The sequence below is a fragment of the Medicago sativa genome, chromosome 3, assembly GCF_051527215.1.
Source record: "Medicago sativa cultivar Bolivia chromosome 3, Bolivia_mono, whole genome shotgun sequence".
In the NCBI taxonomy this organism is placed as follows: Eukaryota; Viridiplantae; Streptophyta; class Magnoliopsida; order Fabales; family Fabaceae; genus Medicago; species Medicago sativa.
Window position 1 is genome coordinate 89915120 of NC_140751.1, and position 14229 is coordinate 89929348.

The window sequence follows — 14229 nt, forward strand, 5'->3', positions numbered from 1 at the left end:
TGCATCATTTCCATTCTCAAGTCATTATACCTCATTATACATTTATAACAATGAATAATACTCCAAAAACAGTTCAGTAAAATTGTTTCACTCCTTTGGTCATCTATTGTTTTTTAATTTTTTGCGAAGAAACCTTATCAAATAGAAATGGAAAGTGTTTCATATATGCACATCTGTACAAATTAAATGTCATTGCAAATGCTAAAACCATTCAAAACTCCAGTAACTGCATGAGGCAACAGAATTGATAGTGGTACAAGCAGACAAGAAGACCAGATGCTACACTTTGGTTTGCAAAGCAGTTAACTGTGTTTCAGTCACAATGTTCTTCAAGCTGCCAATGGTTCCTCCATAACTGTTGCAACATCAGCCATCAGTTAGTCAACTTCTATACTTTTTTATTTTATTTTCTTTGGGAGAGAGGGACGGGGGTGGGTTCAGAGGGATGAGGCAATACCTTTTCTTTTTATAGATACTTCAGCATCACTCGTAGTGGTAACTGGTGCCTTGGTTGGAACATCAAGAAGGTCCAACTTTTCGTCAACCTTGTCAGGAACTGTGCTAGGAGCTTCAGGAAGATCTTCGACTGCAAACTGTTGGAAATATTATGAATTCAGTCAATTGCCATGCAATAAGAATTTATGGGGGAAGGATGTATTGCATATACATGTCTCCTTTATATCATATTCCTAATTTTGAATTTATAACCTCTATAGTCAATCACTAGCTCAAAACATTGCTTAGAGAAGAGATGGGCCAAACAATTGAATTCAATGTTTCGATTGGCAGCATAACTACCAGGCAGTCACATTATGCAGCTAACTGCAGTACACCATTTTTTATGCTAGATGTCATACTCATACCACAAGTAACTTGGGTTCGGTGAATAACAAAATCAAAACAAATTAAACCCACAAATAAAGAACCTCCATTAATTAGTCTCGGCTGATATAATGTGTCATTCCTCTAGCAACAAGGTGTCTCTCTCTCTCTCTCTCTCACTCTCTCTCTCTCTCTCTCTCTCTATATATATATATATAGAGAGAGATATATATATATATATATATATATATATATATATATATATATATATATATATATATATATATATATATATATATATATATATATATAGAGGATGTATACTATGAGAATGAGTATGTTATATGAGAATCATGAGAATAATTATCAACCATCAGATCAAAAATAAACGGCTGTGATTAAAAATTCTTATTTAAACAACCCATGTGCCTCACTTAGTCTATCCACCATACCCATTCAGATTTTCTGCAGCTTTTTCATTTATCAAATCTTCACTGTAATTTCTTTCTACAAGCAGATCTATAGAAACATCTCTTTCATCAACCTAAACAACGTCTTTTTATGTTTGAGATGTGAATTGGGGTTTTTGTTTGTTTTTTAATCAACTTCAATTAAGTGTATTCCTGTTTCGAATGAATTTCAAATTTGTGATTTCAATCGGAACTCCGTTAGTGTTGAATTGATTTTAAAAGAGATTTATTTTGAAATTTTTCAATCGGAAACACATAGTTACGTGAAAAATCCTAGTTGCACTATTTTTACAATTTTCAATCGGAACTCCCCTTCATCTTGTTTTAATGTTACGTGAAAAAGATTTATTTTGATATTCAATAATCAAAAAGATTTATTTTGTATCAATAATCATAACAATGAAAATAAAGATCTTGTCATTAACATTGGTGGTGGTGGTTGAAAATGGGGGAGTGGAATTGGAGGTTGGAGAAGAAGGCGTGAAAATTTTATTGGGAGTGAAAAAGGATGCGCGTGTATAACATATGAGCTTATAATCTCAGCCATCTATTTTAATCTAAAGGTTAAAAAACATTCTCATCATTCTCATATAAACATGTCATTCTCACTAGATATGTCCTCTATATATATATATATGTAATGTGTCCTTTCCATATACTATGATTAAAGCCAGTAGTACAGCTGGAACAAATATGAATGGATTTATAAGTCAGGACAAAATCACAAAAACTGAAAAATCCATGTACCTGGGTTTCCAAGTTCTCAAACTCTGCCAAAATCTCCTCTTCATCTTCTGCTGATAATTGCTCCCCAAGTATTACATTAATTTCCTTCAAATTAAGCAAAATCATGTAAACCATCAGCAAGTAGATGAGAATTGACAAAGAAAAAGTAGCAGCCAAATATATTAACAGCCCAACAGAACAAAAATCTCAATCAAGCCAGTACAACTTCAATGCCTAACCCCGTCCCCCAAAAAGGTACACTCAAGTTCAATGAATCTAGATGTGGAAATCAGTTTTCAGAAGCAGCAAGAGTAAGGATAAGAGTGAAATCAAGCTCACATCTTGATAAGCTTTTGCTTCAGCGGTGTCATCCATAAGTTTCTGAACATCTTCAATGTTTATCTCACTTTGTATGGCTTCAATTGCTTTACTACCAGCCTTTAAACTTTCAAAGACAGCCTTCTGCTTGCTTGTCAGTTCAATATCTGCTAACTGAACCAACAAAATAAATGTAAGTATCTCTTTTAGGCGTAGAAATTTATATTCATGTTAAAAGAGGGCAGTGTTGTCACTCAATTATCTCTTCTGAACAGGATATCGGAAAGGGAAAATACTCAATGGCTCAATAGACAAGGACGTTTGTAAAGCCATAGAAAGATGCTAACAGGTAGAGATTATCGGAAAGGGAAAGTACTCAATGGCTCAACAGATGAGAACAAATGTAAAGCCATAGAAAGATACTAACAGGTAGAGAGTGAGTCATTATTATTGGTCCAAACCAAAACAAATAAGTAGACTTTTATAAATAAATGACAGAATAATAAAATCAATAATAAAAATATTACTTGTTGCTCAACATTTATAAGCCAGGTGTCAACTTGCTTCAATAATTCTTCTTGTGTCTTTTTCTTCTTTAACGCCAACAAGGCCCTATCTTTCTTCTTTTCACGAATCAAGTCTCGTGCAGCTTGCTTTTCTGCTTCAATAACAGCATCAAGCTGGAAAATAAAGAACACAGAAAGGAAAAAACTCAAGTAAGGCAATGTATCATCTTTGATACTTCAGCGCTTATGTTTTATCCAAAATCTAAAACGCTATATTATCCCAGTTAATAACCAAAAAAGTGCAATCATCACCAACGTCCAGCTAATTCATTTTCCATACACCAGATACAATCAAAGACGGTCTAATTTTAACTCAGTGTTGTTAATCTCGGATCACACAAAAAAGAGTTTTTATTCAAATTCCTCTATGCTACAGTGCTATAGAGGTGCAGCAGCGGCTGGTTTGACAACATTTTGTTACTAAATAAATGGCATATCGTAGAACAATATAGGTTTGCTAAATTTCCTCTATGCTACAGGCTACAGCCGATATTTATTACAGTTCTTGATATAACTTGAAAAGTATGTAAAACTGATGAACAAACATTATTGACGACTTTATCAATTGAAGTATTGAACAACAGTAATCAATACAGTGGTCCTATTTATACATATAAGTCCATATGAAAATGAGAAGTAGTGAACAATAACTAACTTAACTAAATCTAAACTAACTATACATGAGTTAGATTACTTTTTGATCCAAACTTTAGTTCAATTGTTCATTCTCTTTTAGCCCTAATAAGTAATTATCAGAAAATTTGACGTGCACAATGAGAATGGAATAACAGATATGAAATTGAGGGTATTGAAAAAGGTAACCTTTTGTTGATACTGAGCAAGTTTGCGTCTCTGGGTCTTGAGTGCTAGAATTGCACGATCTACGTCCGTTACCTTAGGTTTCTTCACGAATATATTCCCCATCGATTTCGATTTGTAAATTCGATGAGGATGATCAAATTCAAAAGATGAGAATTGAAATTGGGTTTTTTAGTTTTTTCTGTTGAGGTTTTGGTCGTTTCCAACAGCAGTTTCGGTTCTGTTTGAAACAGATGATTTAAGAAAGAGAGAAATATGTGAGGGACAAATAAGGGATGTTTCTATTGATTACTGTAGCAGAGAAACACAGAAGAGAAAGAAAACCTATGAACCCCACTGCTTTTTGGTTTCTTCGCTGGAATGACCAGAGAGTTGTTTCCTGTCACTTTACACAAATACCCTCATCCTTTTTTTTTTTTTGTTTTTTTTTTTAGTTTTTAATCTCCCAAACCCACATCTACCTTCTTCCAAAAAAGGAGAAATTCTATCATAGTCGCAAACACAGATGCATAGTGTTTGTGGTTTGGGGACATACATATTACTCCCTCCGTTTCAAAATGAGTGTCGTTTTAGGTGTTTACACACATATTAAGAAATGTAATGATTAAAAGAAAGAGAATGGTTATTTTACCAAATTATCCTTATTAACTATTGGTTAGTTTTAAAAGTAATACTTTGGAAGTAGTGTGCTGAGTATTAATTGGAGGGTACAATTGAAAAGAAAAAGTTATTATTGCATTGGAAACTGAAAGTGACATTCATTTTGAAACAAATTTTTTTGGCTAAAGCGACACTCATTTTGAAACGGAGGGAGTACAAGATTTTTTTAGGGGTCATGTTAATATGTGCCCTTAGGGCACAAGTTAAGAAGCTTAGAAAGGAAATTAAAAATAAATTTTATATTGAAAGTATAACTTTTACAACTTTTAAGACTTGAATACACAACTTCCAAGAAAAACTTTTTGCATTTGCCTTCTTAACTTATACATCAAGGGCACAAGTTAACATTTCCCTTTTTTAAATAATGAAAAAAAAATTGATAATGAAATTATTTAGTATTTTAAGAAATGACATTTTTATATGTGTGTGACCAAACACTATTTATTTGTATTTGTTGCTATGGAAGAATTGCTCTAAAAAACCCAAAATTGTATAATCAATCAACTCATTATACGATTCCTCAAAACATTTTTTTTGGTAGAATAAAAAACAAAAAAACTTTTATTTACTCTAATTGTTTTTTTATATTCCAAACACACATTGAACATTTTTTTTTTTTTTAAGTAGCTAAGTAGCTAGAGTTCACCTATTTTGAGTATCCGAGGCTCGAATTTCGGTGTAATATCCCTATAAATAAAAAAGTTTTACACCATCAATTATATATAAAAAAAAATCACAACCAATTATATTTGTTATTTTACAAGTAATAAGTAATTATGATTCATCCCCAACAGTGGCGGAGCCACGAATTTTTTTATGCGAAGGGGCAATATTTTTAACATATAAATATATATTGTGACAAAAATAATTACAATTAAAGTTGTGGTTAGGTGGTTTGTTTGTTTTTATGTTGCTCCCTTAATTAACCATGGTTCGATATTTGCATTTTACATTTTACAATGTTTTCATTGCATTTTTTGTTTAAAAAATACAAAAAATACGAGTCAAAGCTAAAAATGAACAAATGACCTAACCTTAGAAGGTGAGACGCTTATCTGACTTTGCTAGAGTGTAGAGACATAATTTGTAATGCAAATGTTAATAAATATAACATAGTATTTAGTTAAAAATGTGCATATGTACTTGTTAAAGATAACCCGGACCTTGCATATATTATGCATTGTCCATACCAACTAAACTAAGCGAGGATAAATTAAGAGTGATTTACAAAGTTCTCGTAATTTTATCTCAGTTGGTATGGACAATGCATAATATATATAAGGTTTGAGGTTCAATCCACGACCACCATACAAAAGAGTGATTTACATAAACATGAACCAATTTAGTGGATTACTCTATAAATAAACAACTATGTATAAAGATTTTTCATTTATTTTTTTAACATAAGGTTTTTTTTTTTTTTGGGTTAGTAGTGCTTTACCCCTTATAATATAGGTCATTTCCGGTTTTACACCCCGTAAAATTTTTTTTTTTATTTACCCCCTTTAAAATATTTTTGTTTTGATTTACCCCCTAACAGTCATTCAAAAACCAATTTTTTATTTTTGGGTTAATATATGTTTACCCCCTGTAATATTAGCGATTTCCGGTTTACCCCCTGTAAAAAAAATTGTTTAGATTCCAGCCCTGTAATTTGAAGATTTTTTTATTTTGGACCTTCATGACATCAAATTACAAAATTTAAGGTACTTTCGCCCCTTGTAATTTGAGAAAATTTCGGTTTACCCCCTACCATATCATCGATATTTCAGGTTACCCCTGCCATATCATTGATTTTGTACAGTCAAAATTCATGAAGGTGCAAAACCAAAAATCTTCAAATTACAGGGTTGGAATTTAAACAATTTTTTTTACAGGGGGTAAACCGGAAATCGCTAACATTACAGGGGGTAAACATATATTAACCCTTTATTTTTTTTCTTCAAAAATTTTGGTTTTTGAATGACCTATTAGGAGGGTAAATCAAAACAAAAATATTTTACAGGAGAGTAAATAAAAAAATATTTTACAGGGTCTAAAACCGAAAATGACATATATTAGAGGGTGTAAAACACCATTAACCTCCTTTTTTTTTTTTTTTTTAAAGGAACATAAGGTTGTTTTCTCTCTTTAAAAAGAGAGTTGAACATGCCCCGACTCACACTCACTGGCTCTTCCATTGCACAACCGTTTGGGCGCCAAAAAGGTTTCTAGGTTTTGATTTTTCGCTTTCGCTCTTCCAATTTCTGCTTCCGTGTATTCAATTCCACTAACATCTCTCAAATCACGTTACAGTTACCTCACACCGCGAGTGAAATCAACGCTCACAGTTTTCGAGAAAATGTCTGGAACTGGAAAGGGGAAGAAGAGGGAAGAACTCGACCACGCTTCCGACGACGACACTGAATCTCACGCGCCTCCCAAAAAAACCGTCAAGAAAGACACCGAAGATGACTCTGGTGACATCGTCTTTGAGGTAGGTTCCTTAAAAACCCCCAACTCCATTACTAGGGTTTTTTTTGTTCTTGAAATCTAGGGTTTTGTAATTTTTACTATTTTTATTATTGATTGATTTCGTTTCACACAGATTGGGAAGAACAGGAGGGTTTCCGTCAGGACCTGGAATAAACAGCTTTGGGTCGACATTCGCGAATTTTATACCAAAGATGGCAAGCAGTTGCCTGGCAAAAAAGGTATCGGATTCATTTCCTCATTTTGTCATGAATCTGTGAAGATGGTTCGCCTTCGTTGTTTATGAAATCTTTTAATGGGTTATTTGCTTATTGATTAGGTTTTGAAATAGAATGGTATTTTATATCATGATTGCCTAATTTGTTATCTGAATAGATTCTTGAAATGTTGAATAGGATCATAGGATTTTCAACTTGATGATAACTTCTGTTTATATTTTGTGATTAGAAACTATTTACTCCTTCAACATACTCTAACATGTTGTAGTACAGTAGTAGTCTATGCTGTCAATCACGTGCTATAGCGGTGTAGCGTGACCTTCGAGAGTAGTGGCATTTCTGCCATTTGCTATACCATTTTTTGGGGTTGGTGCTACTTGCCACTATCTGAGATCGACAACATAGGTAGTAGTGGTGCATGATTTTCTCAGGGCTCTATCCATTTGTACTGTGTGTGCTGATCTGATCTGTGTTGCCAGTGAATTCAATTGGTGATTTTGCAATCGTGTTAAGTTGTATTGGATAAATAACCTGTGAACTTAATTATCAGCAATATTCTTTGATTCTTTTGATTGAAAGTGGTGGCCAACTCGTTATGTTAATTGTGTTTCATAATGAGATTTTATTAGGCTTAAATCGTTTAAATTCTAGCAGTTTGTGAGAAAAATATAGGACTTCTGCTGATTGTAAGCATGCATGTTTTTTGTAAGCATTTATTTGCAAACATTTAAGTTGGGAAAGTTTGGAAGTAGTTTTAGGAAGTTGAAAATACTGCAGTTGTTGGTTTAATCAAGTGAATGGACATTGGACCTGATTTTGTTTATCAATTTTGAAAATTGTCTCCAATTCAATTTTATGGAAATTTTGGTTAATACAACATTTGTTGCATCATGTTGATGAAATTCAAAATCCTAGTGATGGCAAAGGTTTTTAAGAGAAGCTTGGAGTATGTTGGCTTCGTGAACTACATTTGTTTTGGAAATTTATGTGTGCTTGCTTCCCTTTCCCTTTCCCTTTCCTACCAAACCTGGATTGCTGTCTTATTGTTGAAAACATAAGTTATCTTGCTTGGTGGTGGCTGTTGAATTTATGTAAAGAATTTGCAATGACATTTGTTTACTTGTTTTCAGGTATCTCACTGAACATGGAACAGGTACTTCTTGAAACTATTGATGTTGTATACTTACAACTTACAAGTTCCTTTTCTATTCATGTTTCAGATTTGTTGGTCGGTCAACAGGTCTAGAATATAAGATTTGGACCAATTATTCATTGATTAATTGTCTGTCTCTTTCTCTTGTGTGTGCAGTGGACTGTGCTTCGTGATCACGTTGAAGAAATTGACAATGCAGTCAAGGAGAAATCTTAGGAATTTGTGAACTAAATGGAATTACTAGTCCAAACACTATCTGTGGGTTTCTTTAGTTTTTTGTTAATCATTAGAAGCACCTGACATGGATCCAAACATAGGCTCAAAGATTTGAGATTTGAGCATGTGGTTATTAGTGCATGTAAAGAAAGTGTTGATTGGTTAGCGTATAGTTCCGTTATTTGCTAATGCTAACTTGAAAGTTTTGAATTTTGGGCTTAGGTGTGTGTTGAGATATTTTTGTTTTTTAATCTTTTCATTTTAATTTGCATTTTTAATGATTTTTTTTTCCTATACATATTGGCAATAGATAACAATGAATATTTCCTGAACTACAGACTGAAATTGAAAATGTTCTCTTCGAGCTTGTTTGATTCTGTTTTAACTCCATAGTTTTTGAAAATTGTCTAGTTTTAAAACTATTTTGTAATAAATATTTTTGTAAAAAAAGTAAATATGATTTTGTTTTTTAACTTCAATAACACAATACAGTATTATTTTATACATAAGACGAGAGCTATCTTGATTTTATGAACAAACCACAAAAATAATCAAATAGCACTTGCTATTTCATACACCAAGTTGCAGATAATATTTATTCATAGCAAATAGGACAATTAAACTAATGTTCACTTATTTATGGAAGGGTTTAATATGTGATTCGTCCCTGCAATCGCTAATCTTTTTTTTTTTCTCCTCAAAGTTTAATCAGTTAAAAATTCGTCCTTTGACCCAGTTTAATCACTGCCACGTCAGCAAATCACCAAAATGGCACGCGAAAGGACGGAAAATACCACTGGCTTATTTTTTTTTCTTAAAAAAAAATTTCAAAATTTTGAAAATTCTTTTTTTAAATTTAAAAAAATCTGAAAAAATCATAAAAAATTTTGGAAAAAAATTTTAAAATTAAAACTGAAAAAACTGAAATTTTTCCGAGAAAAAATCGTAAAAAAAAAATGGGGAAAAATCTGGAAAAAAAAGTTTTTTGAAGGAAAAAACAAAAAAAAATAAGCCAGGGGTATTTTCGTCCTTTCGCGTGCCCTTTTGGTCATTTGCTGACGTGGCAGTGATTAAATTGGGTCAAAGGACGAATTTTTAACTGATTAAACTTTGCAGGGGCAAAAAAAAAAGGATTAGTGATTGGAGGGACGAAATTTGAAGCGACCCCTATTTGCAGGGACGAATCACATATTAAACCCTTTATGGAATATGATCAAGGCACGTCATAATTCAATATTGTTTATAAGTGATCCATACAAAAATTAGTGTTACTTCACGGACGAAAGACATCATATCATTATCATATAACATTAAAACAAATAAATTTCATGTTTTCACATATTCAAGATCTTCAAGATCTTAAGTTTGATTTTCCTCAATGTCAATTTTGGTAGGTTAGAGTATAAAATGAATAATATCATCTATTAATTAACAAATTATGAGTTTGTTAAAATAACAATCCTTTATTTTTTCACTTTACACTTCACTCGCTTTAGAGGATTCAAATCCGACTTTTGGATATCCAAATTACTAATTGCAAATTTATTTTATAAATACTAATATTATAAAAACGTGGTGAAATAATAGATTAGATGAAAAATATAACATACAATAATATATTAAAAATTTAATATTATAAAACGACAAAGATTGATTTTGTTTAAAACATGTGAAATAGTAAAAATATCGATTAAATTAAACTAAAAAGAAGGATTAAAAAATTAAACACCAACAAATGATAGATTAATGCAATATTTTATACTAATTAAAATTTAAATAAGTATTAAATATGCATACGGTTTGGTCCGAGCTAAGGGCTGAGCAGTTGGAGATCTTGAATTTGAAACCGAACGAATGAGTAAATATTAATCTAACATTTCGTAATTACTAACATGTAATTAAAAATAATAGTTACTAACATATGTAATTGAAATAAATACAATAATTGTCACACTAACTGGCCTTGTTGTAAGGCCCGAATCATCAAGGAAGCTGCAGAGTTTTGTGCATCCTTCACTCGAGACTTTTCTTCCCCTAACATTTTGAGTGTACCATTTGGAGTGGCTATCTGAACAGAAGTGACAAATATCTTGTTCTGAGGAATACCTTCGTCTCTCTCAATGCTGTGAAACATTACAGAGAACTAAGAAATCAGTTTACAAGGAGGGTCAAACTCTTGACAGATGCAAATCAACTGAAAGAACAGCTTGAAAATAGCAATGAAGATCAATTAGCTACTAGAAAATATTAACACTACAAAAATAATTATGATTGATGCTTAAGTGATTGATGCTTAAGTTTTACTACATCAACATATATATATATATTTTTTTTGAATCATAAATTAAACCACCAAATTAGGGGACAAAGACGAAAGGACCCGAATTTGTGGTAACCCCAAAAATCAAACCAAAAACTACTGTCATGACAGCAGCACTGCCGTAGCCAACGCAGTAGGCAGTAACCGCGCCAGACCTCAAACCCACAGCTGCACAGCAACACAACAAAAAACAAAACAAAACTCCTCTAACGCAAAAGACAATCATTCGGGTTCCAACTCCATTCATAGAAAAGACATGGATGGATCTTCAATCTAGATAAACTCCATTGCCATTACAACACTTTAATTTCCTAAACTAACCTTTTCCAAACCACCCAAAGAGAAGCATGCCACACCAACCAATCCCCTTTACGAAATTTCTTATTCCGGATCTCCCCACTCCAACATACAAAATGTTCATACAAGTTGTGCAGCGTAACGAAATTGGTTTCTAACCAACTCAAAATCTTTGACCATACTTAGTAATTTCTCGGAATATTAAAGAGAGAAATGCCCGGGGATGGGACATCAAATACTCAGAGTAGAGAACAAGGTTGCACAGATCATCTATTACAAGTAGAAAAAGGAAAATAAAATATAGCATCTATTATATGAAATCTGTTATAGTTGTATCTCCTGTATTTAGCTAGTGGCATCTTAAGTTTCTTATTTCCGTTTGAATACTTAGAAATTGCCCAAACTTACGTTATGCAGAATCATTGATAGATCCTATAATCTAGAATTTGTCTCCTCTTGATTAGATGAAATAATATCAATCTGCTTTTTCTTCTAATTGAGACAGACTTAATAATAAATGTAAATCATTCACCGGAAGGAATCAATTATCATCCAAATTTGATTATAGTAACTTTCTAAGACTCCGTCATGGACGAGTTTTCTGTTCTATGCTGCAAGCAGGTTTCTTCTGTGTCTAGACCTGTAACTAGGTATGAAGGCACTAAACAAATGCAAGTTATAACTCAACAAAAATGGTATCCTCAACAAAAACAAAAAAACGAACAATACTCTCATCCACCCTCATCATTTTTTGGTTTCTCAAAGCTGCCATATATTTCCAAATTATTCTACCAGAGGAAACCAGAAGACAAGAATATGCGCTTTTTATATACAGAAATCAGGACTATAAATGAATGTTTTTCTCTCAATAAGCCATTGCAAATTACAATGGCAGGCTAGCAGTGTTTACCTGTATACTGGAGTAGGCCATTTTTTCCTCCCACAAAGTGCGTATAACTTCTGCTTGGGTTCTTCAATCTCAAAGGTACCATCTAGGCCTTTACAATTGTTGGGCGTCGTGGTAGTGATAGGCAGTTCATGTTCTAGTTTATGCACAGCACTCTTGGCAGCATCAAGCTTTGCAATGTCCTTCTGATCAGAGGAAGCCACAGCAAACAACTCTCCATCAACATAGACACTGGCAGTGCTTTTGTCACCATTCCTTGAATGTCTTATGTCAACCTTTTTCCCATTCTTATGACAGATCTCATAGAGCATTGTCACCGGTTGCGGCTTTTGTTCCAGATCATTCAGTGTTACTATCGGCTCCAAAAGACCTCTTATTATCTGTCAACAAAATTACAAGCATTTATCATGTAGTGACAATTTTTTTGGGTCAAAGCAACTAAATAATTTCAAATCCAACATATGCAAGAATAGTTTAAGAGTCCAGACAGCATGGATAATACACAAGCTCGTTGTGTACAACTTTCATTAAGCTAGCCCATGTCTCAGCTTCCACCCTTTTTACTTCAATGTACTAAACATTGAACACAACAAGTAATACCATCTAACCTATTTACCAAATGTTGTCTAAAAATGTTGGTCATTAACTTTTAACTCAAATGCAACAAACATAAAACATCCCCTACTATACCATTCTAACCGATTTACCAAAAGTTGTGTAAAAAACATGGTTACATTGATACACGGCATGGTAAATTCAACTCCCACATTATGAACTCTAAATCCTGTTTATAGGAAGCAACATATATGTGGTGATCTACAAACTGATAGTTGAGTCAAAACACATGAGTGGTTTTTAGACAACCTATAATAATCATTTGAAAATGTAGCCATTGATTCATTATAATTATAATGAACTAATTAGGTCTAATTGTAGCTTAGTTTCTGGATCATAATTAACGTTCCTTTCAATATAAACCTGAGTATAGGCTATGAAACATGAACTCTAACACGATGGGTGTCATACAAGTAACGCAACGCCTAATCCCACAGGTGTCCGTATTTGAGAGCATATATGTCTAATCGTTACATAAAAAAAAAAAAAAAAAACAGAGAAAATTGCTTAAAGAAAAGCATACATACCACCCATAATTTCTTAAGATCAAAATCAAGATCAACATAAACAGCAGCAGCAACAGCCTCAACAACATCAGCAAGAATCTTAGGCGCTTTAACCGCTCCACCATACAAAACCATAGCACGACCTTTCTCTTGCTCAACCGCGGCAGCAAACTCTCTAATCTGTTCACCAAGAGAATACGTTTTAAGACGAATGTAACGGTGGAGACCATTACTCACAGCGGCACGAGCGAGTTTCTCGGTGCTGACATTGGCAGAACGGAGGAGAGAGAGTTGACGTTGGTCAACGTCAGTGTAAACGAGGAAGAGATGGTTGCTGATAGCATGGCCTATTACGGCGTCGCCGATGAACTCGAGACGTTCATAGGAAACCGATTCAGGGTAAGAAGAGTGGGTTAAAGCTTCTTCAAGAAGGTTCTTGTTTCTGAAGGTGTACCCGATTATCTTCTCCACTGCTGCAACAGAATCTTCCATCTTCATATATTCTTTGTCTCTGAGTTCGAGTTCTGTGACTGTGTCAGTATGACTTAGATTTGGTACGGTCTCAGACAGTGATAACGACAAATTCAATGGATATGTACTGTTGTTATAATTCTTATAATAATATATAGGAAAGATATGATAAGAAAATAAACCATCAATTTATTTATATAAAATTATTTTAAATATATAAATTGATTTTTTTTTTATATTTTAAATGTTTTTTATAGATATAAATAAAAAATATACACTTTTTTGTGTTATTTAATTTATAAAATTTCAAAAATTAAATTATAATTGAAAATTACAAAAATATGAATATTAACTTAAATGTTTTTTTTTAACAAATTTAATAATTTTTTGTAAGGGTAATTTTGTCATGTCTGCTATATTAGATTTATTGTTTTCTAAATAATGTTTGCTGAGTACGATATTGCATGTCAAAAATAATCATATTGTATGCAATATTATAATTATTGAGTTCGAAAATACGGTGGTAAATAAATATATTTGTTTTGTAAATAAGTTTATTGTCTGCCAGAATAGATTTATTGTTTTTCAAATTATGTTTGTTGAACACACACTTCTGGACATTGCATGTCAAAATAATTATACCGTATGCAATATTATAATTATTCAGTTCGAA

The 14229-nt window shown here is 32.7% G+C and overlaps 3 protein-coding genes across 4 annotated transcripts; 1 reads left to right on the forward strand and 2 right to left on the reverse strand.

The window, feature by feature from the left end:
* Positions 1-24: 24 nt before the first annotated feature.
* LOC146941734 (vacuolar protein sorting-associated protein 20 homolog 1-like) lies at positions 25-4083 on the reverse strand. Its single transcript, XM_085755562.1, has 6 exons — positions 3725-4083; positions 2864-3016; positions 2358-2510; positions 2040-2123; positions 458-593; positions 25-355 (listed from the first exon to the last, which is right to left on the reverse strand). The coding sequence occupies exons 1-6, from the start codon at positions 3824-3826 to the stop codon at positions 330-332; spliced, it is 654 nt and encodes a 217-aa protein (XP_085611688.1). The 5' UTR covers positions 3827-4083; the 3' UTR covers positions 25-329.
* Positions 4084-6541: 2458 nt separating this feature from the next.
* On the forward strand, positions 6542-8661 carry KIWI (ssDNA-binding transcriptional regulator). 2 transcript variants are annotated; one of them, XM_085755537.1, is made up of 5 exons: positions 6542-6595; positions 6677-6857; positions 6969-7074; positions 8202-8224; positions 8381-8661. In XM_085755537.1, the coding sequence occupies exons 2-5, from the start codon at positions 6723-6725 to the stop codon at positions 8438-8440; spliced, it is 324 nt and encodes a 107-aa protein (XP_085611663.1). In that variant the 5' UTR covers positions 6542-6595; positions 6677-6722; the 3' UTR covers positions 8441-8661. The 2 variants fall into 2 exon arrangements, with proteins under 2 accessions (XP_085611663.1, XP_085611662.1); XM_085755536.1 differs by having other exon boundaries at positions 6542-6587.
* Positions 8662-10176: 1515 nt separating this feature from the next.
* LOC146941736 (ribonuclease 3-like protein 2) lies at positions 10177-13717 on the reverse strand. The gene is made up of 3 exons (XM_085755563.1): positions 13107-13717; positions 11968-12344; positions 10177-10563 (listed from the first exon to the last, which is right to left on the reverse strand). Exons 1-3 carry the CDS (start codon positions 13581-13583, stop codon positions 10389-10391), a joined length of 1029 nt encoding a protein of 342 aa, XP_085611689.1. The 5' UTR covers positions 13584-13717; the 3' UTR covers positions 10177-10388.
* Between the last annotated feature and the right edge of the window lie 512 nt (positions 13718-14229).

Bases quoted from the DNA above. Each gene is read 5' to 3' on its own strand.
- LOC146941734 (XM_085755562.1), bottom strand. From the start codon at position 3,826: ATGGGGAATATATTCGTGAAGAAACCTAAGGTAACGGACGTAGATCGT. The intron at 3,017-3,724 runs GTTACCTTTTTC...TTTATTTTCCAG, and splicing joins TTGCTCAGTATCAACAAAAG to CTTGATGCTGTTATTGAAGC. The intron at 594-2,039 runs GTACATGGATTT...TATTTCCAACAG, and splicing joins TTGAGAACTTGGAAACCCAG to TTTGCAGTCGAAGATCTTCC.
- KIWI (XM_085755537.1), top strand. From the start codon at position 6,723: ATGTCTGGAACTGGAAAGGGGAAGAAGAGGGAAGAACTCGACCACGCT. The intron at 6,858-6,968 runs GTAGGTTCCTTA...CGTTTCACACAG, and splicing joins CTGGTGACATCGTCTTTGAG to ATTGGGAAGAACAGGAGGGT. The intron at 7,075-8,201 runs GTATCGGATTCA...ACTTGTTTTCAG, and splicing joins GCAGTTGCCTGGCAAAAAAG to GTATCTCACTGAACATGGAA.
- LOC146941736 (XM_085755563.1), bottom strand. From the start codon at position 13,583: ATGAAGATGGAAGATTCTGTTGCAGCAGTGGAGAAGATAATCGGGTAC. The intron at 12,345-13,106 runs GTATGTATGCTT...TTTTGTTGACAG, and splicing joins ATCTTAAGAAATTATGGGTG to ATAATAAGAGGTCTTTTGGA. The intron at 10,564-11,967 runs GTAAACACTGCT...AATGTTTCACAG, and splicing joins TGGCCTACTCCAGTATACAG to CATTGAGAGAGACGAAGGTA.